This window comes from Cucurbita maxima, unplaced genomic scaffold, assembly GCF_002738345.1.
Source record: "Cucurbita maxima cultivar Rimu unplaced genomic scaffold, Cmax_1.0 Cma_Scf00006, whole genome shotgun sequence".
In the NCBI taxonomy this organism is placed as follows: Eukaryota; Viridiplantae; Streptophyta; class Magnoliopsida; order Cucurbitales; family Cucurbitaceae; genus Cucurbita; species Cucurbita maxima.
The window spans coordinates 53789-80544 of record NW_019272022.1 but is presented as its reverse complement, the minus strand read 5'-3'; the positions used below and the strand labels follow the sequence as shown (position 1 = coordinate 80544).

Here is a 26756-nt window from a genome sequence, read left to right as displayed (position 1 = left end):
CCAGAGCCAATGGTTGTCGTAGGAAAGAAACGCCCCATCGAGGCCAGACCCACAAAATTCCAACTGCCACTCTAGAGACCTCGACATTAGGACAGGCGACCTGCTCTGCCCCTAGTAAAATTCGCTCTGATACCAATTTGTAGAAATAAACGCTCTCTCTGCTCTGAAACTAACTTGTCAAAATAACACTCATGAAGCTGTGAAAAAGATGTCTAGAAGGGAGAGACAAGTAGACAAAAAAAATTCTGAAAATCCCTTTTCTATTCCCTTTTCTATTATATTGTGTTGCTCTGCTCTTGCTCTCCTCCTTACAATGAAAACGAATTAATTTACAGATTTTCTAAAAACTAAAATTGGTTATCCCATAACCCACTCTCTCCTAAAATGATTATTTGCCCTTCATTTTTTTTTTCTTTGGCCTTTTCAAAAACATTACTAAAATTAACAAAATTAAAAAGTACATTTTTTTCATTTAAGTTTATTCCCAACATATGCAACGACCAGTAGAGAGGCGGGAACGTCTAGCACCGTGGTGACAGGTACTCTTTCTATACTATGACACTTTGTATTGACGTTGTTTGATTCGGGTTCTATCTATTCATTTGTTTCTTTTCCATTTATTAGTCGGTTCATAGTAGAACCCTTATTGCATGTATTGTCAATTAGTATCCCAACAGGGGTAGACTTAGTTACTGAAAATAGAGTAAAAGACGGACAAGTGGTAATAGTTGGATGAACCCTCAAAGTAGACCTAAAAGTAGTAGATATGGTGGATTTCGACGTCATACTAGGAATGGACTAGCTAACCGAAAACTTTGCTAGCATAGACTGTCATAAGAAAGAAGTAGTATTCACACCTCCAAACGGACTTATCTTTAAGTTTAAAGGAACCTTCACAGGCACCACCCAAAAATAATATCGATGATGAAAGTCAGTCGCCTGGTACAATAAGGGGGGGTGGGCGATTCTAGTATGTGTAGTAAATACAAAAGGAAAAGAAAAAACAATAGGTATGATACCCATAGTAAACGAATTTCTAGATGTCTTCCAGGAGGACCTCCCGGGAATCCCTCCATCGTGAGCGGTAGACTTCGGAATAGAACTTGAACCAGGAACGGGACCCATCTCTAAAGCCCCCCAGCAGAACTAAAAGAACTTAAATTACAACTACAAGACCTATTAGATAAAGGCTTCATTCGACCTAATGTATCCCCCTCGGGTGCGCCAATGTTGTTCATTAAAAAGATTCAATGCATCTATGCATTTGCCTATAGAGAATTAAACAAGAGGATGGTAAAGAACAAATATTTGTTAGCACGCATCGAGGACCTATTTGACCAACTTCGAGAAGCAACGGTGTTTTCTAAAATAGACTTTCGATCAGGATACTATCAAATTAAGATAAAAAACAAAGATATACCGAAAACAGCCTTTTGAACTAGATATGGCCACTACGAATTTGTAGTAATGTCCTTTGGCCTCACCAACATCACAGCGGTATTCATGGAATTAATGAACTGAGTATTCAAGGAGTGCTTAGACACGTTTGTGATCGTGTTCATAGACGACATTCTGATATACTTGAAAACAGACCAAGAAAACCAAGAGCACCTTTGAAAAGTCCTAGCTATATTAAGAGAGAACAAGTTGTATGTCAAATTCTCCAAATGCAAATTTTGGTTTCAACAAGTTTCGTTCTTGGGACACATAGTGTTTAAAGACGGAATTTTGGTAGATCCCACCAAGATAGAAGCCGTCACGAAATGGAAACGCCCAACTACGGTCACCGAGGTACAAAGTTTCTTGGGATTGGCAAGTTACTATCGAAGGTTTGTCCAAGACTTCACTAGGATAGCCTCACCTCTCACCCAATTGACAAAAAAAAAAAAGGCATATCTTTCGTATGGGACGATACCCGTGAGGCCAGCTTTCAAGATCTAAAACAAAGGTTAGTGTTCGCTTCAGTGCTCACGGTCCCAGAAAACTCTGCAGGGTATGTGATCTACAGTGATGCATCCAAAAAGGGGCTAGGCTGCGTACTGATGCAACACGGCAACGTCGATACGTACGCGTCTCGCCAATTAAAGGATTACGAGAAAAACTATCCTACACATGATTTAGAGTTGGCAGAAGTGGTGTTCGCATTAAAAATTTGGCGACATTACTGATATGGAGGAAATACCCAAATTTACACAGATCAAAGTCTAAAATACTTCTTCACACAAAAAGAATTGAACCTGAGATAACGTAGATGGTTAGAGCTGGTAAAAGATTACGACATAGATATCCAGTACCACCCTAGCAAAGCAAACATAGTCGCAAACGCACTAAGTCGAAAAACAGTACACTTGTCAGCCCTCATCACAAGGGAGCAGTGAGTGCGAGGTAATTTCGAACGAGCTGACATACGATATAACCGAGGAGGTTATAACCAAAGCCCTCACCATCTTATTGATAACGAAAGCACGTAATACATAATCTAAACATTAATGCAAGCTTGCTTAGGGGAGATAACATCTATCAATCACCCCAAACAGATTACAATATCCAACTCTTCTTTCTAGTACAACAGAAAGCATTAAAATGAACATGCATCTCAAAATCTCATCTTAGGGGCATTTGAGTAACTTTCCACGTCATACTATATTATTATTTATTTTCAAAATTCATCCATACAATTATTACATCAACAAATATCTCTAGTGCTTTTGCTACCCCTAATACCAAAATGTACACAAAGTAGAAAGTCAAAAAGTAAAAGGGGAGTTGACTTTTTAGCTTCAGCAATTAAGTGGACCATTAAGAAGAAGCTTTGAAAGTTTTGATAAAGTCAACCCCCCAAATTCTTTGTTTGGTCGGCAATGAAATTTGTGTGTTATCATGGGCGGGCCGGCCATTCCCACACTTTGTATGCTTCATAAGTGGGATAATAGGATCTTATTAATTACCTCAACAGTTATCACCATTACACCAAACGAATCTAATAAAGCAAGTGGGGCATTTTGGGGCGGTTTAGAATCACAAATCTCTACCATATTTCGTATACATTATCTTATTCATCTTTAAAAATATATATTATATAAATAAAGTGAATATGTTTATATTTAAGATAGCTAAAAAAAATTATTACGTTTAGTTTAAATACTCTTCGCTTGTCCCACTCTCCATTATCCACAAAATAAAGCTCACAATAGATACACTTTTGAACTCAAAATGGGTTTTAAACCTTGTTTTATACTTGGTTTGGAATAACTTTTATTAAAAGATTTTTTTTTACTATTATTATTATGATAACCCATATAAAAATTAATAATTTAAGGTGGGTTTAGCTTTATTTTTTTAATTTAATATATAAAAAGCACCTCAAAAAAGTAATTTTAAAATGGACTTTTAATAGAATTTTCCCAAAAAAAAAAACGTAATTAATATAACTCGTTTTAAATAGAATGATATATATGGTTATCTAGTGGTAAAATATTTGAGTTAGAAGATATTCAACTTCTTCTTGGTCCATAAATCCAATTTATTTTATGATATAGGACATTGACACTATTTTTCCTAACTCAGTGTTATAAAGCCTCTTTTTTTCTTTATGGGTCGTACATGTTTATCAATAAAATAGTCTTACATAGATTAGTATAAGTTGAGTCGAACTATTATGAGGAGACTTCAATGTCTTCCCTTTCAAATCAAAGTGGTTTTCAATTGGATAATGTGGTAAGACCAAAGCAATGGTGGGATGGCTCTATAAGCCAATCAAATTATAAAGCATAAGTTGGGTGTGGTAAACAAAGCAAGAATCCATCAACTATTGACCTATCTTGCAAAACACACACTAAAAAATAATGGATAGAAAAGTTTCATTTAAATCAATTACATTGAATGAAATTTAATTTCAAGTAATTATTTCTAAAAAAGTTCGCTCCCATAAAATAATATTTTATAACACATTAAATACCAAAAACATACGTTATGGATTAAAATTTCATAACAAACCTACTTGTAATATTTAATAATTTTCCATCAATAACCAATAAATACGAATATAATTACAAATAACATAAATTAGTTCACAAAATACAAAATTTATATTTGAAGGGAGTTGTCAAACTCTCAAATTGAATTGATTAATAAAAAATAAATGGAAAATAAAAGAAGAAAAACAAACATAAACATGATGGAAGTTTTATTTTTGGAGAATGTTATAATAATTTCATATTCAAATATCGCTTACTAGGTTCTGTAAAATAATTTAGAAAGTTATGTATACAATTTGATTTACAATTAATTAATTACAAATAAAAGAGGAGAAGATTCGAATTCCACTATTCTAAAGGAAAAGAATGTAAAAAATTAAAAAATTAAAAAAAAAAAATCTGAAAGAAGCAGGAAAAACCATAACTCAAACCAGCCTCCAAGAGATTAAAATTTTGATTTTTTCTTTTTTTCTTTTTTTTTTTTCATCTAAACTAAATTGTTAAAATAAAATTGCCTAAAAATTAAATAAATACATCCAAAATTGACCTCATTGTTTTGATTCTCCTGTAATGCTTAAAACCCATATCCGTTACCGACAAAATCATCATCATCATCGTCCCCACTGCTAAAATATTCCAGAAGTTGACTATCATCTTCTTCATCGTCACCTTCTGTCATTATCTCCAAAATTCCAGGACCCCCACCAAACTCAATATCATCCATCACAAAATCTCCATCATCCTCGTCATCAAGATCGCTCACACTGTCGTCATCGTCGTCATTACTCATATCAGAATCACTCACACCATCCCCATCAATATCAAGACCCAAAATTGGATCCAAATCATCCGCATCATCATCATCGTCTTCATCTTCATCTTCCTCACTCTCACTTTCAGCATCGTCGGGGTCAGAATCATCATCAGTGGGCCTTCGTCGACCAATTTCATAGACTCGTGCAGAAGAAAACATCTCATCTTGATCATCCATTGTGATCAAACCAACAAAAGAATCAGTTTCCTCTGTTGTGAAGTCTAGGACACATCGATCAAGTGGGATAGTTGCAATATCTGAATAGTTCACTGCATCAATGGTCCGAAATGCAGCAAAAAGCGGATGTTTGATACGACGAGTATGAACAGCTGACATTACATCTTCAAGATTTCTCCTCAAGATTGCATAAATTACATCACCACTTGCGTTGAATGTTATCGCTGTTTGGTCGAGGGAAGGTACACTGCGGAGAAGCCTAAGCTTTCGTAGATCCCAAACCTCGGAGTTAATAATTACCTGGAAAGCATATATACCATATTAGTAACCAAACAAATCAAGAAAAAGAAAGGGTCCAATGCAAGTTTTACCAACGAATTTCAGTACCCCAAAGAGTCGATGCAAGAGCAAATTAGCTTATTATCCAATGGGGGCAATCTATTAGGATCATGCATATAAAACGCTTTTCCACAAAATATTGGCACAAATTCCTCTCGTAGTATTGACATCTAAGGCCAACAACGTAGTATGTCACAGAAACATTGAATTGTTTGAAATTATTTCACTTCTCATTTGTAAAAGCTTTAGCAAAAAACACCATGAAATGTTTGATTTTTTTTTAAATAGTAAATGCTCGTATAATCGAAGGAAGACAGTTCAGCTGACCTCATTCCCAGCTGGATGAAAACCACCGCCACCATAATCAGTAAACTGATCAAAGCGATGGACAGGTCCTGGTTCCCGTCGATCCCATAAGATCCCGTTCCAGAGCAACATTGTATCCAAAGGGCTGAAGTGTACATGAGAATAAGCAAGCCCTCGACCTGCAGAACTGACATTGGTATCAGATAGTTTCAATTCTAGTTGGCAGGTCTGAATATCATACAAGAGTATTTCCCGTCGAGCAGGCTCAGATGCCAATGCTGCAAAAACGTTCCCAGCATTGCTAAACCTGGCAGCCTTGCATCCTTCGAATGAATGCATGGGCCCACCAGAAATGGAGGATGCATCCCATAACCTTACGTCTAAAGAGCTAGATGAAAGCACAAACTGAGTCTCGCCAGAAATATATGACTCCATTATAGTTAAAGGAGACTGATGGCTGGAGCAACTCTCTAATATGCTATTGTTGTTGGAATCGAAGATCTTGACTTCCCCATCATGGCTGCCCACGGCAACTCTTGAGTCTCCTAGGAAAGAAAGACAGGTCAAAAGAGCACTAGCATCATCCCGACAAGTTCGCCAAGGCCTAAATCTGCTGTAGACAAACTGACGGTCCCTCCGATTGCCATGAACTCCACCATATATACTTCTAAATTCACGTGAACCAAGACGAGATGTTACATTCCATGGGGCATCAAGGCTTCGTTTTGGTTCAGGGCAAACATGAGGCTGCAAAAGAGACAATGGAGGAAGAGTAGTTATCGGCGTTGGACATTGGCGGTGCTGGTGTTTTAGATACTGAACAACAAGGGAATCTAGAGTTAGTCTCTCACTATTGCTGGGTTGAGGGTCATTTAGATTCCCAGGATGCGACGATGGTGTAACCAAACCAACTTGGGAACTACTGTGTTGGACATCCAAACAATCGGTCCAAAAACCCCCAGGAGTTGGTCGCCCAAGCTGATCTTTCATGTTAGTAGTTTTTGGGGTAGAAAAGCCAAAATCTGTTAAACTACTTTTGCGAGAGGAAATGGAAGTAGGACAAATAGGAGAATGAAGTCCTGGCTCATTAGAGTGAAGTCGCTTTGAGGACAATACGGTGCAAGTATCCTTCAACTCGGACAACTTCCGCTTCATGGGCAAGATAATGGGTGTTTTACATTGAGACTCCGTATCAATGACAAGGGTTGTTTCATTTGAAGATAGAGGCACAGCAGATTGTTTTGAAGCTCTAGACAATTTTCTAACTGCTGAGGAAGAAGATTCCAGGGATTTAGGCTGACACTTTGAATTTGTACCAAAAGGAGTTGAGAAGATCAACGGCTTTTTCCTTGGACAAGACATATTAATATTGCCTTTCAAACTTGTATCTTCTTCTCGTGCAGACTTCGGTTTATCAGTCAGAAATCCACATGGGACTCGACCATAAGGCCATTGCAGCTGGGAAGAGGGTGCCTCCAGCTTGGAGACTTGGTATGCAAGAGATGATGGAGCTGCTAAAAGAGGCAAAGGAGTCAACTTGGCTTCTTTCAGCAATGCATAGGCAGCTTTGCTTAATCCAGATGCCTGAAGATGCTCGTGAATTAAAAGAAGAAGTTCCCTGAGATAATACTCAAGCATATGAGAAACTCAAAAATAAAATGCCAGGATAATCATAAGGTGTTCTATAACCACTACATAGAATCCACATTCAAAATAAATCAGCAACTACCTGGAATGGTAAGTTATAGGTGTAGCAGCAGCTATGGCTGCTCTTTCTATCCGTCTCAGAGTTGGGGTAGCAGCATCACTAGCTGCCAAAGCACTCGCCCGCCCAGAATTTGTCACTATCTGATCATATTATTGAATATCATGGTCAGTTGCACACTTGGCAGTAAAACAACAATAACTTGTGATAGCCTGTTGTTAACATAGCTATATAAAGTTATGTTGTATGATGTATGCACATCCTATCTCCATTCAAAAGCTAGGTTGTAAACATTCAGTTTAATAAGTCATAGGCAAACATAATGCATATAAATGTGGCATACATAATAGAAATCGGTAGGAGTGCTCACTCTCAATGAAATCAAGAGAAATGAAAATACAAGCCGGCACACCGGTACAGTATGGAGATAATAGGTACTCACTGAAATAAGCTCAATAGCGACCTGGGAAAGCTCCGCTTGCCACCTACCTTGCTCAGTTCCTGATATCTGGCTACCTGAATCTCGAATTAGTTCTGATAATTTTTTCCCCACCTGTAAACCAGTTTGTGATATACCAGGGTTCAAAAAAGTAACGAGACTTTAAAATATAGCATTATAGAATCGTTTATTTATTTTATTTTTTTCTTGTAATAACAAGAATCATGTAAATTATCTCCATGTATAACAAGAAAGATGGGGTTACAGTAGTAAGTATATACTGAAGTAATTTTTTCAGTGTCCAATCAGATGAGTCAATTTTTTGCTTGGATACCATGTAAGCCACTGTGTTAACAGTTTTACTGCAATGCCAACCATCTAAAGATACGATGAACCAATTTATCCTGTACAATAAATTCCTATTGTCTTGGATACACATTCTTTTTTTATAGGAAACGCAAATATACTATTGACAAAAGGCCCTTGAACACAAATCATACCTGAAGTTTTGTCAATATGTGTGCTATTGTATCATCTCTGGCTAAACCAAGCAAGACCCGACATGCAAGAGCTCGCAGACAATCGAGAGCAGCAGGAGGAAGAAAGATCCTTGGCTGAAGAAGATGCAAAAGAACCTTAATACCATTGTTAGCACGGACTGCTTCCCTAGCTTGACGATATGCTTGTTCCAATTGTGCAGCAAGACCGGCGCAGCCTGCTCCTGCACCTAAAGATATTCGACGATCCCCAACCAACCTTGATGTTGGTGTTGCAACTTGATTTTGAGAATTATTGTTATTAGCCTGACCAGTGACTGAAGTATTGCCTCGATCTACAATGCTAGACTCCCCATTGCGCTCTCTCTGATCTCCCTGACCAGACATGTAAACAGCTCTACTCTCCGCAACAGGTGGTTTATTGCTGATTGATGGTGGGGGACAAACAAGATTGATCAACACATTCAAAGCCGGCTGAATGATCTGTGCAAATATATTTAGGTATTAAGCTAAAACCATTCATAGCTCAAACACTTATCTGCTCTAAAGCTTGGTTCAAGCATTTGCAGTAAAATAAAAATATTTGAAAATTGGTCAATTACCTCTGGGTCAACAAAATAGCTAGCAATACTTGCTGCATCCAAAATGACAGCTATACCAACACGATTATTGCTTAATGTGGCATTCACAATCATTTTGCGGCAGTTAGGCACTAACGTTACAATATGAAGAACTCCCAATGCATATTGAAGTAAATCATGCAAGTAACGATCAACAGGAGGGGCCTACAAGACCAAAACTAAAAATAAACAAGGTGTGGAGAGATGGATACATAGGATTGTATAATTTTAGATAGTAGTACCTGGCACAACTCCAACATGGTTATATGCCCATTACAGTTTAAGAACTTTTCAGCAGCAGGCCAACGAGTTCTTACAAATGCAGCACCAAGCTTCCGGTCCTTCTGTAAAAGAAGAAGTACAGTATCCATAGCCTCATTACTAATATCAAGTGGTTTGTACGCTGCCCTCACACTTGAAGCATTTCGAGCACCACTTCGACTACTTTTACTAGGACGAATAGATTCCACAAGCAAAAGAAGATGAGCTCTGAAATACTGACGTAACGCCACACATGTATGATAAGCTATTTGCTTTCCAGATGATGTAAGTACTTCAGTTGGTGATCGATCATTTTGCAAAGCTCCTGTACCAGATAGGCCTAAAGCCCCAGAGTTCACTCCAGACCTCACAGACGCAGCATCATTCAACAGCTCCAGTAATTTCTGTAGGCCATCTTGAGCGTCAAACGCATCAAGAACAGCTCTGAACACAAAAGCAGCAGCAAAAAATAAGGCTGCATTTTTCCTGGCCTGATCTTGTGGGCACTCAAGAAGCTGGATGGCTAATTGAACCACCTGATAGACAACGTCAGAAGGAAGGGCACAGACTCGTTCCATTATTCCCTGAGGGGAAAACATCCTTGCAAGTGAGATGAAATAATGGGTCTACAAAAATGAAAGATTAATACAAAGCTGAAGCTAAATAGAAGGTTTAGCATCAATAACAACCTGGAGGGAACCAATTGTGAACAAGCAAAAAGAGAGCCCAAAAAATGTTAGAGCAACTCTGGGAACTGCAAGGAGTTTCTGCATGCCCCCTCGGTCAACAAAAAGTGCTGCAAACTTACGATGAGCTGCCAAAGCACAGATTAATTTCATCACATCAGGCAAGAGCATTTCAGCATTCAATGTTTCACTTTGCTTGGAACTCCTTTGCAGTAGTGTAAGACATACATCTATGCCCTTTTCACGCAAAACAGGCCCAAGTACTTCAACATACTCCCCAAGAATCTCAAGGCATTGAATACAATATTTCTTTCTCAGTTGTGTGAGGGAGTCAAAATCAGGGATGAAAAAATCTTCAGTTTGCTCATTCATTTCCTTCCCTGTAGTACCTGGATCTGCTGAACTAACATTTGAATCGCTCTGGCTCCTGTACCAATCCATCCACACATTTTTTAGGCCACAGAATGGAACACATGAGAAATGAGAAAGTGCAATGCATCCGCTTCAGTACATCATATGCATAATAAAAAATAACAAACCTGGAAACCTCAGTAGCATTTGCAGCATCAATCACAGTAGTTGCAGCTCTAGAAGCAGCTAAAAATGCAGCCTCTTCATCATTCAAAGTTTTAAATTCCTAAATAGATAAATCATATAACTCAGAAATAAAGGACAAAAGAGTTCTAAAAATTTCATGTGTGCACACAAAAGATGGAGAGAGAAAGAAAGCATATACCTCAAAAGCTGCACTCTTAACAAACTCAGCAGCAGAATCACCTGCTGCTTTTATGGCTTCTAATGGTGCACTGACTGCTCTTGCTTCAGCTTCTGCAGCACAAACAGCTTTCTTTACAAGCTCAGAAATATCTTTCGATCCAACTCTGCATTCTTGGTAGCAATCATCATTATCATCTCTTTCCATAGAAGAAATATCACAATTGATCGTGCCAGCGGTCCTACCAGCATCAGATACTTTTTTAACATCCAGATTTTTAAACGAACTCCTTTCTCTAGAACTTCGCCATCTATTACCAGATATTGGTGAAGTCAGGGTATGATCAATCTCAAGAGCACCTTCAGTCATTCTTCCTTTCCCTCTAGATCTGCTACGGCTCATTTTGTGTCTTGTAGAGTCATCTCTAACATTGTCATCAAGCTCACCATATTTTGTCCCCTCATCCCGAAAATCTACAGCATGCCATCTGTCTTTGCCTTCTACATCAACCTCATAGACATCAGACCTTGTAGCCAACCCATCAGGTTCCTCTTCACCAGCCCAACATTCTTCTGCTGGTGCCAGCCTACTTAGGCCTCTCTCACGATCCCTATCAAAACCTTGATCATCTACAGATCTTTCCTCGGCTGTTCTTGAATCATCTAAATGAGATGTTTCTAGAACTTGTCGTACCCTCACTCTATTTTCATCTCTAACTTTGATGCCACTAGCTCCAGACGCATTTTTGGCTTCTATTAAATGATTACCATCTTTTTGACTCACATCTCCAAGAACATGAACACGAAGAAAGCGCATAAGTTTTGCAGATAATCTAGCCGTGAAAACATCTTCTACTAATTGACTCCCACTGAAAAAATTAGAAAAACAAACATTGACATGTTTTGCAAAATGAAGAAGTACATGAAAGTGAATGGCAAACAGAGTTGCTGCCATACCCAACCAAGCATATAGCAAGTAGTCCAGTAGAATATGTCCTTAACATTTCAGAATCTGACACATCCCTTCCTCCTAATTCATTTTTCCAGGTGAGATCTTCGGTCGAAATCCTCCCGGCTTCTTCCATCACCCATTTTCTTATGTTTTCCAAGACGTCATCCTCAAAAACATGAGGATACTGCAACACATAAAGGTTATATCGCATTGAGTAAACTCAACAAGCAGCTATCAAAAGAAGATTGTGCGAGTGTGTGTGAGAAAGAGAGACAGACAGACAGACAGTGTACCGTCCAAGCCAGTGAACAGCATAAAAGAAGTCTTGCAGCAGCAGCCTGAATGGAGGTTGAGTATCTTGTGTCTGAAAGAAACTTTGAGGAAATCAATTCAAGAAATTCATCGTTCTCCTACAGAGTGGGAGAAAAAAAGTCAAAATAAGTATCGTCATGAATTATTGCTCCTAAATCACCTAGCAACCTACCAAAGTAAATTAAAAGACGAGGAGGATAACTCAAAATTTAGGTTACCCGGACTACATTCCCTAGCCTTCCAATACTATGAGATAAGCGACCATTGCTAGACGAATTACCATTTTCTGCAATGTATCTGCATTATTGTGTGTGTAACAAATAGGTTTAAAATATACACAGAATCGTGCTAACAGTAAAGGAAATATGAATAATAGCTGAAACAAATAAATGGCACTGTTTTCCATACATTTTAATGATGTATATATTACTAAAAATGAGGTCAGCTACTGCAAACTTAGAATAAAAAAAATGTCGATCAAACATTCATCAAGCCAACACAAGCTCTATTCAAGCCCACCTCACCATCTCTAGAGCAAATGTCAAACTAGAATTGATCTTGAACTATTGCTAGCATTCCTGGTTTCTAATCCAATAAAAAATCCACCGACTTTTTGGATTAGAAACCAGGAATACTAGCAAACTATGGACTCCAATATTTGAGAAACCTTAGTGATAGTTAACTTTCCGAGTAGGTAATGCGGCCCACTCCATGACGTTTTTGATATCCTGAAGACCGTTGATCTTACCACTATTTCAATTCTTGTGTCTAAAGTCGACCAAAGTACAGCCCCCCCACAGAAAATCTGAAGTTCGTCGTCCATATTGACTAGTAATGTCAGTTAAGGGTTGGGTTGGCGTAAGTTCTTCATTTATGAAATTTTTATAAACCCCAAGTCATAATTGATAGAAACTGCAACGGCTCATTACGTAAAGCTCCTTTTCCACCCCCACAGAAAAATAAAATAAATTACAAAAGAAACCCAAAAAACCAAAAGAAAAATGAAAAAACGCCAAGCTTTTCCTTACGAAGACCATTTCATCCAATGCACACCATACTAGAATCCATTCCCATGCTCGTTACATAACTATTACAAATTCAGTTTCAGAAACATATACGTCCACAAAGCGTATTAAAATCATCAAACTAACAAGAAACACTCACCTGGACTCTTGAGTCTCAAGAAGTGAGGCAAGGGCATGAAGAACAGTAGGGCTGGGGTTATCAGGCGAAGAAGTGATCTTCTCCATCAACTTATGTGCCCTGGCAATCAATTCATCGTCTTCATTCTTAGCCTCCTCTTCTTCGTGAACCTCCCCTCGTTCTTCTTGAGATTGTGAATGAATTTCCGCCGCCACGGCCGGCGCAGATGGAACAGGAGGCCCGCCGTGACCTTGCGCCTCGTTTGATTGCTCATCCATGGCCGGTGGTTCCATATAAGAAATTAGGATCCGTTACAGAATAAAGAAGGAATGGTAGGGCTCATTGTTTGTCCAAATGAATTACTTTGTTGTTGGCGCACATTTTTCTGTGACTTTGTGCGAATGTGCTTTGAAAGATACGTACAGTAGCTGCGTTTCTATGGAGCCGTAGTGGAACGGAGGAAGAGAGAAAATCTCTCACCGTCGGAATCGTTCGGAAACAGAATCCCGTACGGTTTCTTTTGCCGTCGGAGAGTAGAGTATCCGGATGTTAACAGAAGTCCGTCCAGAAACAGGCTCGCCGTTGCGGTTAGAGAGTAAAAGAAATCGCAGAAGCCGGTGGCGTCGGAGGCTGGAAGAAACCACTCGCCGTTGGAGAGACACAGAAACTGCTGTCGTCGCCGTGGCCGTCGGATACTAAAGGGAACCGCTCCCCTGACCTAGCTCCTTCAATATATCGATGGTCTGAATGGGAATTTGGAGGAAATTAGAAAAAATAATAATAATAATAATAATAATAATAATAATAAATCTCTTTTTTTTTTTTTTTTTAAGCTTTATGCCTATATTAAATGTATAAAGAGAGAGCTACATAAGAAGTAAGATTTTTGTCTTGCTTAAATGTTTTAATTTCTTTTCTCGGTCTTTTGGGTCTTACACGGGTGACTTAATCTTATTTCCAATGTTACCATTCATCCCACAAGTCATTAAGTCACCTAGGGTTGAGGGGTGCTACCTCCGATACGTGTTAGCTCCACTAGCTACCTGCATGATTCACACTCCCCTGGGGATGGATCCTCCATGCATGGTAACAAACTGACCACCTAGATGATCAACGGCCTACCGCATAATGGATCCACCGTTTAGGGTAATCCATCAAACATCAAGTCACAAATCATTTCCATCCTCATGCCTACCTCAATGACATTGTACCAGAGTGGAAGGAAAACTACCTTTCTCATTCTTGAATGTTGTGGAGGTCTACTAGGTTCTTTGGGGTGTCTAATCGATTTAAATCTCATATCACGTTTCCAGGACACTCGGGGTTGGCTCATTGGGCTAAACCAATCTTTGGGTGTACACAAGTCTAAACCTCTAACAGCTCATGATCCTCGGGTGCAAGGTCTACTACTAGAAACATATTGACTTGGGTCAACATGTAAACCGCACTAGCTGTAGCGCCATATTCTTAAGTGAGCTCTCTTATGCATGCTTTTCTATGAAGATCTTCTTATCAATCTCCTAAGCACGTAGTCCACAATTCATACTTCACCTTAGTCATTTTTAGGAATCGATAAGGTCTATTTGATTTTATGAGCTAAAAAAGGAACCTTATGGATGATACTTCACCTTAGTCATTCCTACCAATTTTAAGTTTTAATGATACATAATTAATTAATTAATTAAACTCTTTATTTAATAAACTTCACTATAGATCTAGAGTTAGCACTTTTATCCACGATAGTTATCCACGATAGGAGAAGTTATGTATAATCATTAAAAGCAAGTCAATCATTCACAAATCATTACAGTTGAGTCAAAAGTTTGTTTTATCTTATATCTTTCACCTTAAGTATCACTGTTTTTTAATGAATAATTTAGTAACTGAATTTAAAATTTAAGGGAACTATTATCGGTTTTCCCTATATTGAAATAGTGAATTCTTCTCTAAAATTATGTTCCAAACTCTAAAGTCTCCAAAATGATAGACATATTGAATCTGCTACAAAAGTCATTCTCACTTATGCAAATCAAAGAACAAAACTTTACAAGTAGAAAATTTATAATCCACTCAAGATTAATATCAAGTCACATACGATGATGGTGTGAAATATCAATTTTTTCAATGATAAATTTAAAAAGTGGGTTATATTAAGAGTATAAAACATCGAATCTTATCCACGCGCTATAAACATTATATTATTATTGAATATGATATTCTCTCTCCGACAACTGTTTTTGACTTTTTAGATTATTAAGAAATTAAATAATTAATTACCAAGGACATAAAGTCCTGGTTCCCGCCAGCGCCGGAAATAAATTCATTTTATAACCCTAAACCCATTCGCTAAAACCCTCCGCTGTATAACGAATTTACCAACTTGTTGGAGAGCGAAGGTCGCCATGGCTCCCAGTTTTGTATTCGATCCTCCCAGTCACGGAATTCGACCATTCTGAAGCTGAAGAGGAAGAAGACGATGACGACGAACAGGGAAAGGAACGAGGAGGAGAAGATGAGGCTGAAGATGAACCAATCTCTTGCCGCCGCACTGAAGTTGTTGGAAGAAAATAAAAATGCGAAACTTATCCTAAAAATGTCAATGCTGCTCCCTCCCAATGGTTTGTCAAATGGTCAAAGAAAGATATTCAATCAACTAATAGAAACGAAACGTGTAAACGTAAAAACCTATGTGAACATGCCCGTAGAAGCACTACTTCTGTTGCCGCCGCTGATGATGATGAAAGTTCGGAATCAGAATCTGACAGACGAGTAACTCTGTGGCTCTATCTCTTTTGTGTCGGCGGGTTGTTTTCTGGGTTCGCTAATTCTTGCGTTTTGATTTTTGGGCTTCCTTCCATGCGAATTCGTCTTCACTCACCTCATGCCCACCCTCAATCAACAAGAACCAAAAACAGACTTCCCTAGGCGTGGTGCAACATTATTGACTTTGCAGTTTCTATAAAACGCTCCTGGCAGGAATCTTTGCGATTACTTACCATCAATTTTTCCAATTGCCGAACCGGTAAGTTTTTTCGTTTTTTCTCTTTTTGTTATATCCCGTGCAAAAACTGATGGTATATTTTAACCTTGATGCATTCTATGATAATTGTTCATATTGAGTTAAATGTTTAAATCATAATAGTTCTATTTTACTTTTTATAGATGGAAAATCATAGTGCAACAATATGTGCAAGTAACTCTAGTAATTATAATGCATCGAAACCACCATTGGCTACCCAATCTGAATTTAAGAAGAATAAACCCAGCAAATCAACCGTGTGTGATCACTTTACAAGATTAGAGAACAATAATAAGAGGTGCAAGTGCAACTATTGTTCTAAGGAGTATGCTTGTGATACTAATTCTTGTGGAACTAGCACATTATGGAAGCACTTGAAAAATCAATGTAGGAAGTACACATGTAAGGTGGAGGACAAAGGACAAACCACTCTAAGTTTTCAACGTTCAATGGATGGAAAGGGTGGTAGTAATATTGTTACTTAATTATTTAGTCAAATAAGATGTAGAGCAACATGTGCCAAGATGATAATTATGGATGAATTATCATTTAAATTCGTAGAGAATGAGGGTTTCAAATTGTTTTGTAGTATTGCATGTCCTAAGTTTGACCCTCTGTCATTCCAAGAGGGTTTGTCTTACCACTGACACACGGACTTCGTTGCAAAATATTAATTACACGGTAATCACCGCTCATTTTATTGATTAAGAATGGAATTTGCATAAAAGAATTCTCAACTTATGTCAAGTTGCTAACCACAAGGGAGAGACTATTGGCAAGATTATTGAGAGTTGTTTATTGGAATGGAGAATCGATAAGGTTTTCTCTATTATAGTTGATAATGCAAGTTCCAATGATATAGTTATTTCATATATTATGAGAAGGCTTAGAAGTTGGAATTCACTTGTCTTAGATGGAGAAATATTACACATGAGCTGTTCTGCTCACATAATTAATTTGATTGTGAATGAAGGGCTTAAAGAAATGCATGACTCCATTTCTAGTGTTCGCAATGCCGTGAGGTATGTTAGATCGTCCTCCAAGAGATTGACAAAATTTAATGATCATGTTGAACAAGAAAAAATTAAATATAAAGCACTTGTTTGTTTGGATGTGGCGACTCGATGGAATTCTACTTATTTGATGCTTGATCATGCCTTGAAATTTGAAAAAGCTTTCAAAGTATTAGAGGAGGAAGAATTAGATTAGGTTGATTATTTCAAAGAGGGGATCATGGAAACAAAAGAATAGGGCCACCGACCATTGATGATTGGAAAAATGTTGCAGTGTTTGTAAAGTTTTTGAAGGTTTTCTATGATGTCACTGCGAAGATAAGTGGTTCTTTATATGTGACGTCTAATTCTTATTTTCATGAACTTTGGGGTATTTGAGAACTTTGGAGTACAAATGTAAACTCTGTTTTAAGTAACATGAGTTCAAATATGAAAGTTAATATGACAAATATTGGGGCTTAGTGGAAAGAATTAATAAGTTGATATTCATAGCAGTGGTACTCGATCTTCGTTACAAATTGGATTACATATCATTTTGCTTTTCGAATATTTACGAAGATGCTCTGGCTAAAGTGATGGTGGATGACATAAAGAATTATTTAATTCGTTTGTAGGATTACTACAAGTTTTATAATAATGCTCAAGATCATCATCAATCTGAATCAAGACTCACTTCTAAGTCTATGAGTATGGAGATGGACACAATTGATGAGGAGAATTTGAGTGGTTCAATATTAGTATTATCAAGATACAAACGAAGAAGAAAAGAGCAACATTCACTCGAGTTAAAGAATGATGTGGATCGATATTTATCTGACCCTAGTGAAGAACTTGATGATAATTTTGATGTTTTGGCATGGTGGAAAACAAATGAGTTTAAGTATAGAGTTTTATCGAAAATTGCCCAAGATGTTTTGACCGTTCCAGTGTCGACGGTATCTTCTGAATCAGCATTTAGTACAGGTGGGAGGATTATTGATTCTTTTAGGAGCTCTTTGACACCTAAAACAGTAGAAGATTTGATATGTACACAAAATTGGATCGGTAGAAAATAAGTATCGTTAGATATTCCTCAATAACTTGAAGATTTGGTGATTTGTTCTAAGATTGAAACAAGTAACTCCAAATCTATTTATTGTCTATTTGTTAAGATGTATTATGTATTGTTATATCACCATTTATATTTTATTTTTCAGATGATTTAAGACCTTCAAGTTCCACCAACGTCATGCAATAATTATTTTTCAATGTAAGTAAAATATTTGAAGTTACACTATGCTTTATCCAAACAATCTTAAAACGGTACTAACTCTCAAGATGCTATTTTTTCTTTTGTAGGAATTAAAAATACAAGAGAGGATTGGATGAATGTTGTAACTTTTGAATTACTTCATTGAATATTCTTCACATATTTATAGGTGAATTTTTAGGCGTTTTGTTGAATGATTATATATTGGGAATGTAATAATTTAATGAGATGTGTTAACTTTAGAATGGATTAATTGCATATTCTTTATATTATTTATAGGTGATAATATGGATGCAAAAGAGAGTTTGATATTTTTGATCGACAACTTAGAGGCAGTAATTGTTTTATCATTTTAGGTCATACAAATTAAATTTTTAAAATTTTTTTTGGACCAACCCGAACCCAACCCGAAAATAGAGGGGTGGGTTAGGTCAAAAAAATCCTCCAACCCAACCCGGACCATGTACACCCCTAGCCTCTGAGCGGCCACAAACGTTGACTTCTCATCGGGAATTAATTAATTTACTTATTTTTGTTAATAAGTCATATTAAGCTGAAAGTGTTTTATCTGTTGGGTGAGTTTTTAGTTATCAAGAATGTGTATTCCGCTTGCAGGGTGGTCAGGCTACGTAGAATGCGTGAAGTGAAGCAGGAAGCTGTCCTCCTTGCCCTGTGCTCTAAGACATTTACTTGTAGAGTTATTATACTTAGGTACTGGAATGCAATAAGTTCACGAGCTCTTGCTCAACTTTGTTATCGGATTCTTTTAGTGGGAGGGATGCATCTAATTCATTTACTAAGTAATATATCTGACATGTTCCATATTTCATATTTCATCTCTGCAACTGTATCTATGCTTCATCTTTTTGGATTATGTTTTGTAGCAAGCTTTCAGGGCCCAGAGACATCTTTACTCTTCTCAAACTATCCCTTCTTTCCACCCTTTTAAGAAAGGAAATAAGATTTTGTGGTGCAACTTCCTACACGCTTTGTTCTGAAATTTGTGGTTGGAAGGAATGCTCATATCCTCTCAGACAAGCAACAAAACATTCACACTAATCGAATCTACTTCATATCTTGTTTTAGCTAGGGAAATGTTGGAGGAAGAGAGGCAAAATGAAAAAAACAGGAGTACGACTTCTTTTTTCAATCCATTCTATTATAATATATTTAAGGGGAATAAAGTAAAAGGATCAAGATATCCTACAGGTGAGAAAGTTAATTTTAGATCCACCATACATTATTGTAAACTTAGTCGCTTGTCACACAATTTTATTGACTGCAGGGTGGTGGAGAGAATAAGAAAAACAAGTCTGGATTATCACTTGTGAAACTTGCCTACCGTCGGGCTAATGTAAGAACGCAATTGAACTCATAAGAAATTCCTTTGGTAGCTTCCTGAAGAAAACCTGGAGCCCAAGCCTTGAGCCATGTTCTCAGGATCGAAATTTATGGTCTTCCTACCAGCAGTTAAATCCTTCTCACGATCCCAAGGCTTCCATGGATGTTTTCCCACCCACTCTTCTTCTTTCTCTCCCACCTGCTGCTTTGATTTTTTCTTTCCACTGCTTCTCGCCCCTTCACGATGCTTCTCTATGAGCGGTTTGGAGCGTTTTTCTCGATTATATTTGTCGACTAAAGCGGATTCAGAACTATTCTTCTTTGCTTCTTCGTTTGAAGCAAGTGCAGCGGCTTCGTTGTATGCTTCCAAATAACTGATCAATCAAACACGACGCTAGTTAGTATTTTGTTATGGACAAGATTTGGAACTAAATGTTCGAGTCTTCAAGGTAACAAATGCTCGCCTTGTCTTCGCTTTTTGAGCTCTGTCGGAAGGTGTATCTGTCCAAACACTAGTGTCGCCACGGCCTTCCTTGGAGCCCTTGCTAAATCTAGAAGATTGCATAGTCATGCCAGGCTGGAAGAGAAGGAAATGAAGTTTAAAACGCAACCTTGCCATTCATCAAGTTAGAGCATACTGCAGAACTAATGGTTTTGAGTTTACAAGACATCAAAAGAACGATTTTGAACCTTCGAATGCTAATGTTAACAAAACAAGATATCAATCACTTAACTTTCATCTATTTTCCAAGATAAGAATCCTAATTGACAACTACTTTTTCCCCATTTTAATGAAAATTTAGTTGGAATACTTGCTTAAATGAAATGGATCAGCTCAGCAGCCATTTTCAGAAATTTTCAAGGTTTAATAAGAAATCACTATTTTCCTGAAGTATTACAAGTATTAAAATGGTGAGACACAAACTTGAGAAAAAGTGTAGACTATTTGAAACAGTAAAGCAGAAGAGAATTAACACCTACAGAGTAAAAAACACAAAAAAAAGGAATGCCTTACCTTTCTTTCAGGAGGTAGGCTTGTCATCCATTCATCTCTTTTTGGTTCTACTTTAACTTCATCATCCATGTTCGCAAGGAGTTCATCATCACCCTCCATTGATATTCCTGCAGACATAGAAGTTTCACCAACCAGATTAAATAAAGACATGCAGCCTCAAAAAAGAACTTCTAATTGCAATTTTTCATGTACAGCATCCACAGCAAAAGTGCATGAACTGAAAGCAAACACAACTCATCAACTAATCTACATGACTGTAATAGCCAGTCAATGTTAACTGTTGTGTGTTAAAGTACGTTAAATTGAAGTAGACATGTAAATAGCTGTTTAAAGTTTCCTATTTGAAGCAAGCTTTTTGAGATTTGTTATTAGATTTATGACTCGAACATGCTTGAATTAATTGAGATCGATTTATTAAAGCATATTAGTTATTGGTAGCGTACTGAAGTGCTCCTAAACTGAGAGAGTTTTATGAGATTGAATGTATGTTTATATATAGATCGATTGACTATTGACTTGATAAGGCCCACTAGTGCATGTATGTATGTAAAAATTAGGGTATGATTGAATAAAGTATACATGTAAACTTTTAAAAGCATGATAGGTTTTAGTTATGCTTTTAGTTACGCAAATTATAGTACTCAGGCTATAATTCATGATTATAGACCCTATTATTAGGAGATTATAGGACCAATTATTAGGTTACTATGTGAGATCTATTAGAGGTCAGCCAACCAATCTTTAATAGTGAACTTGTCTCGTGGAGAATGAGACTATATAGCATTGTGTGGCTGGCAAAGGCACGGGGCTACTCCCCATATGTTTATATTGATGGGGTACAATACGGGGACTATTAGAGGGTGTCGTTAACCTTTAATAGTAAAATGTCTTGATAGATAGAGTTTGTATTTATATGGGAAGAGTTGAACCTAAGATATGCCCTAGATACATATGATATGTAGTGCCACCAGATTCTTATGTGAGGATTGTTGAGGATCTCCAACTATCCTCTGCCAATAAAAATGTTTAGAGGAGCGAAAGTCCACATAATATCGAGATAGTTGACAGGCTGAGTTGTGCTCCACATAGTTATTACATACGAGAACTGCCAAAAAGTTGTCAACTAATCTCTAGTGACAAGTTGTGTGATGTGCCAGAGGTGATATATAGCATTGGAATATACTATTCCAAAAGTTCACGCCTCACCTATTTGCAACTTGAATCGATAGCAGGGAAGTAGTAAGAGCATAGCTAAAACATGTGATATCTAGTGAATCCAACCACGGAGACATGCTCAAAAGAGCTGGATCACATGGCAATAATGGTCTAAGCTCGATGGAGCAAGATAGCATAAGCCAATCATTGAGAGCTCAAAGGTTGATGAAAAACCAATCGTTGAGTAGATCATGAGACATCGATAATTGAGATATAACTCGGAAGAGCTACACCATATACCCATCATTGAGACAGGTCAAATGACATCAATGATTGAGATAGGCTCAAAGGAGCTAAAGGATGTAAATCCAACTATTGAGTTAGGCCAAGTGATAATAGATCATTGAGATAAGCTCGAAAAAGCCAGATGAGATAATATTAGAGAGTGAAAACCTTACTATGAACCCACGGGAGCTGAGTAGAACCTGATGTAAGACTCATTTAGTATTGATTGGCTCAAGAGTTGAGTGAGTATTCTTGTGATGGTAAACTATGATTGAGAGTCTAAGTTATCACATTGGGAGGCATATAAGTTGGACACTGTACTAATTCTTAGTGAGATGGTGCCTAATTATAAGTGTGCTACTCTTTTTTTAGAAGGTACGAATGGTGTAACGTGCATACTGGAGTTGAAGGGCGATAAGGCAATGTGGCTTAGAACTCTAAATTGTATTTTCATACTGTAAGCTTCTGAAATGTACATCAGAGGGTATAGAGAGTTGCATATATAAACTGAATTGGTTTTGTTTCTTGTGCTTTAATTGCAGCCCTATTGATAAGGGTTGAAAAATGCGGGATGTAACAATGGCAGTATCTTATTAATGAATAGCTGCAAAATTGGTAATATTATATTGAACATTTATTCATTAGATGTGATATTCATTTATAGCAATTGGTAAAATTTTCAAATACTAAAAATTAATTAAAATTTCTAGGGTGGTGATGGGGCTACGGTCAATTCCATTCCCATCCCCACAAAGAAACTTGCAATCTCTATTTCCCTTGTACCTTTTTCAAGTAGCCCAATACCCCTCCCTCTCCTTTCATGCACATGAATAGCAAATAAAAGAAGATAACCTAGATAGAAACTAATGCACCAATTGCATTATTTCATCACTCCTCTTTACAGACTCTGTTATATATATATGCTGAGCTTTCATTAACACAAATGAAAGAATATATAAAGGGCATACAAAAAAACAAGCTCACTCTTTACAGATTCTTAGTGACAACTGCAATTAAGATGGTTTAGTTTTATCCCTATAGCATGAATAGAAACTCATGTTCCCACATTAAAACAATCTAATAGCCTAAAATTAGGAGAAGAGAAGGATAAGAACAAAGAAAAACCCAACTTGCAAGAAAAAATTGGCCACATGAATAGACAGATGATCTAACCTTGTGATTTTCTCCATTTTGCAGCCTCACGCATACCTCTTAACTCAACCTATAAAAGTATAAAATATTAAATTCAAACTTGACCATTTCTTCCCTACCCGTACATAGAACTTGAATCAAAATAAATACTTTAAATTGCTCCTGTTCCTCCTTGAATTTAATTTTGTCATCCAGTGCCTTCCGCTGCAAAGTAAAACATTATATATCAGAAGCTGGTCGACTTTTCAAGTCAAGCAGATGCAACTACCAATGTGATCAGGTGAGAATATAAACTTGAAAATAATTAGCCATCTGGCTGCATCAGCTTATGAAACATGTTTCATTGTTATATGTGGTGGCCCTTCATTATTCAATTGTGCATTTAGGGAACAAGATATTTGTTTTTTTTTTTTTTTTAACGAGAAACAATTTTTCATTGATATACTGAAAAGGATAAAAGTTTAAGGGATACAAACTCCCAAAGAGAGGGGGGAAAAAAAAGAAAAAAAAAAACAGATGCACAACCATATAGCAACCATGAACAAGAACTTTAAATAAACCTAACAAAAACAAACACACTGCTTATACAAAAAATGACTATAATTAACTTTTGCTACCATTTTCAGAAACTTGAGAAAACTGGGGAAAGTCTTCCAAATTTGCTTCCAAATCTTCTGGTATAGTTTTTACTTTATACTTCTTAGATATGGCGGAGTAAGCATCATTAGCTCTTGTACGTATTGGAGAAAAATCTCAAACGTCTTTGGAAAATATTTTACTTTGTAAATAACCAGTTCATGACAAATCGATTCCAGCTCTCCATAAAAGCGGAATTTGACTACCTAAAGGAAGCTTCAATAAGAAAGACAAAGAAATGCACCGAAAGACTATTTGAGGAGAAACAACACCGTTCCTAAAAGACTAAATAGGTGGACGAATGACCGTTAAACTTTCATGGAATTAGTGCAAAAACAACTGCTTTGAATCAAGATAACTGAAACATTACTTGGAATCACCTAACTCTAATCATCTCCGAAGTCACCAAAGATCTATACACCTTAGCCACTCATATTATATTGGCCAACAGTTATCTTAGATAACGGGGTTCTATGGCCCTTGTAGATATTAAGAAAGACCTCTCTTCTGGCAGGAATTACACTGCTCATTCTTTTTTCTTCTTTTTATTTTTTTATTTTTTTTTTATAAGAGACAATTTCATTGATGAGTGAAACTTACCGGAGGGATGTATAATCGTGGTGTTTACAAAACCACAATTTTTTTAATTTTTTTTATTATTTTATTATTAGTTTTTTTTTTTATTTCAATGCGGGCAGCCAAACCATCAAGAAGATTAAGGGTCACCATAGCCTTCAATAACTTTACATAAAGAATGTTTTCCTTTGGATCAATTTTTCAACTGTAAATGATAATCCCAAATTAGTTTCCATTTTCCATCCAATGGTAAATCCAAAATCATCGCCAGTGGACTTCAACAGCCCCTTATCAGTCAAGAAGGGGTTGATGATTAAAATTGCTTCAAAATAATGTTCGAGAGTTCGATGAATTTCATTCCATAAATTGTGCGCACAAAATCTTGAGACCACAAAGAGCTTGCTAAGTCAACTCCTACATTCCTTTTTCTTTGTTGACCCAAAATGAAAAAGAAATCTGAAGCTTACTCAAAAAAACTGCAGAATTGTTATTGCCCTCATCAACCTTTGAATGTGTCCTTACTATCTCAGCATACCATCAACAAGAATTCACCTTGTCCTCAGGAATTACATCAACCAACTGCTGTTGTGGATGCTCCTTTGAAGAAAGTACTTTATTTTCAAATTTCAATAAAAATTTCCTTATCTTCCAAAAAACTAATCATACTTAATTATTTGGACAAACTGGAACAGTCTCTGCCAACCCCCGTGGGAGGCCAAACAACACTCTCAAGAAACCATCATTGTTGAAGCCTAAACTTAGATAAACATAAGTATATCTCTATCTTTCTTGAGGAATTTAGAAAAAAAATGGCATATGCAAAAGATCTAACAAAAAACTCCCGAACCAACCGAGATGTTAGATGGATAAAGGGAATAATAGTTTAAATGTGATATCTTCAACAAAAATTACTTCCTTTACTCTCCAAATACAGAAAAATATATTACGAACACAACGACTCTTGACTTCCATGATGAGAGAAAGATACTAAGCAATACCAATCAACTGAAAATTTTAAAAAAATTGGACTGAAAACTAATAACCTCAACTGAACGGATGAAAAGAAAAGAACTCCAGCGACGAATGGAGGCTAAGAAACCAAGGACAAGAGGAGAAAAGGAGAGGATAAACTGTTTACCCTACCCCAAGCTCCTTGTTGTGTTTAGAGAACCAGATATTTGTGAGAACATTTAACATTTTCATATAAAGAACAATACATCCTCATTTGTCTTAAATATCAAATTTCTAGAATAGTTCAAATCCATAAGAATTTTTTTTTTCCATCTAAATCCCATAACAAAAAAACTCAAGAAGAATTAAAAAAAAAAAAAAAAACAGTGTTAGAAGACCAAAAACATGCACGAATACAATTGCCAATCAATATTATGCAAGAAATGGTGAGATTCTTTTTGTACATCATGTCAAAAATGTAGTGTACTTGACATTTACAATTTATCTTTTTTGAATAAAATTCTATATCTCTTGAAATCTGTTCACATGACAAGCATTATAGTTTGCAAATACAAGCTAAATATTGGTTTCAACAAGGAAAAGTGACCGGGCAATTAAAAGAATCCTCATTATCAAAATCAAATTCAAACCAATTGGGGGGAAAAGAATTACCTTATCAGGATCTTGTAATTCCTTAAAGGCGTTATTCAATCTAATAAAAGCTTGGTTGGCCTGAGGATGAGAGCATTTGTCTGGATGCACTAAAAGTGACATCTTCCAATACCTGAAGAAAAATGCACCATAAATTATTAAACAGTTCTAAGAATATATTAAAAAGATCAAGTTTACCCAAACCTATTAGTTTGAGTTTTTTGAAATACAAAATTCTAGTCATTGTCTAAAGCTAGTGCTTGGAAATAGTAAACTAAGAATGAAACAAAAACCGCCATTTAAAAAGGATGCGTATTGAGGAACAATCATAGGTTCATATATGAATGCCTTAAACATAATTTGAAGTAGTTGATCACAATAGTACTTAATATGATATATACAAGTCTTAAAAGCTAGGAAATACCGTTTATCTTTGGAGAGTTGTAGTATATTAATAACTCAAAACCATACCTCTTTTTAATATTTTCAATAGAAAGGTTTCGGTTCAATCCGAAAATGTCATATGGACTATCTCCCTCAACATCCATAATTCTTGCAACCTGAGATGAAATATGATTAGTTAAAATATTACGTTTTCATCAAATTCTTGTGTATCTTTTTTTTTTTTTTACAAGAAATGAAAAAAATACAAAGGCATACAAAAAAAAAAAAAAAAAAAAAAAAAAAAAAAAAAAAAAAAAAAAAAAAAAAAAAAAAAAAAAAAAAAAAAAAAAAAAAAAAAAAAAAAAAAAAAAAAAAAAAAAAAAAAAA

General features: G+C 36.5%; 2 protein-coding genes across 4 annotated transcripts in view; both read right to left on the bottom strand.

Annotated features, from left to right (window-relative positions):
• Positions 1–4292: 4292 nt before the first annotated feature.
• On the bottom strand, positions 4293–13685 carry LOC111480420 (DDB1- and CUL4-associated factor homolog 1-like). 3 transcript variants are annotated; one of them, XM_023125441.1, is made up of 14 exons: positions 12964–13685; positions 12018–12096; positions 11781–11897; positions 11493–11671; positions 10558–11404; positions 10361–10458; positions 9825–10248; positions 9117–9719; positions 8857–9039; positions 8258–8737; positions 7761–7871; positions 7343–7461; positions 5635–7231; positions 4293–5268 (listed from the first exon to the last, which is right to left on the bottom strand). In XM_023125441.1, exons 1-14 carry the CDS (start codon positions 13233–13235, stop codon positions 4552–4554), a joined length of 5826 nt encoding a protein of 1941 aa, XP_022981209.1. In that variant the 5' UTR covers positions 13236–13685; the 3' UTR covers positions 4293–4551. The 3 variants fall into 3 exon arrangements, with proteins under 3 accessions (XP_022981209.1, XP_022981211.1, XP_022981212.1); XM_023125443.1 differs by having other exon boundaries at positions 12018–12085; positions 12964–13147; XM_023125444.1 differs by lacking the exon at positions 12018–12096 and having other exon boundaries at positions 12964–13058.
• Positions 13686–19436: 5751 nt separating this feature from the next.
• The window catches only part of LOC111480750, a 13386-nt gene continuing 6066 nt past the window's right edge, over positions 19437–26756 (bottom strand). Inside the window, exons 2-8 of the mRNA XM_023125909.1 lie at positions 26457–26569; positions 26007–26118; positions 23322–23375; positions 23193–23241; positions 20580–20686; positions 20029–20141; positions 19437–19938 (exon numbers count right to left, since the gene is read on the bottom strand). Coding sequence (XP_022981677.1) covers positions 19596–19938; positions 20029–20141; positions 20580–20686; positions 23193–23241; positions 23322–23375; positions 26007–26118; positions 26457–26569 — 891 coding nt within the window. The 3' untranslated portion in view covers positions 19437–19595. The remainder of the gene's footprint in view (positions 19939–20028; positions 20142–20579; positions 20687–23192; positions 23242–23321; positions 23376–26006; positions 26119–26456; positions 26570–26756) is intronic.

Excerpts from the sequence above, each read along its gene's own strand:
- LOC111480420 (XM_023125441.1), bottom strand. The coding sequence starts at position 13,235 with ATGGAACCACCGGCCATGGATGAGCAATCAAACGAGGCGCAAGGTCAC. Across the intron at positions 11,405-11,492 it reads CTTGCTATATGCTTGGTTGG|TGGGAGTCAATTAGTAGAAG; the intron begins GTATGGCAGCAA and ends TAATTTTTTCAG. Across the intron at positions 7,872-8,257 it reads ACATATTGACAAAACTTCAG|GTGGGGAAAAAATTATCAGA; the intron begins GTATGATTTGTG and ends ACTGGTTTACAG.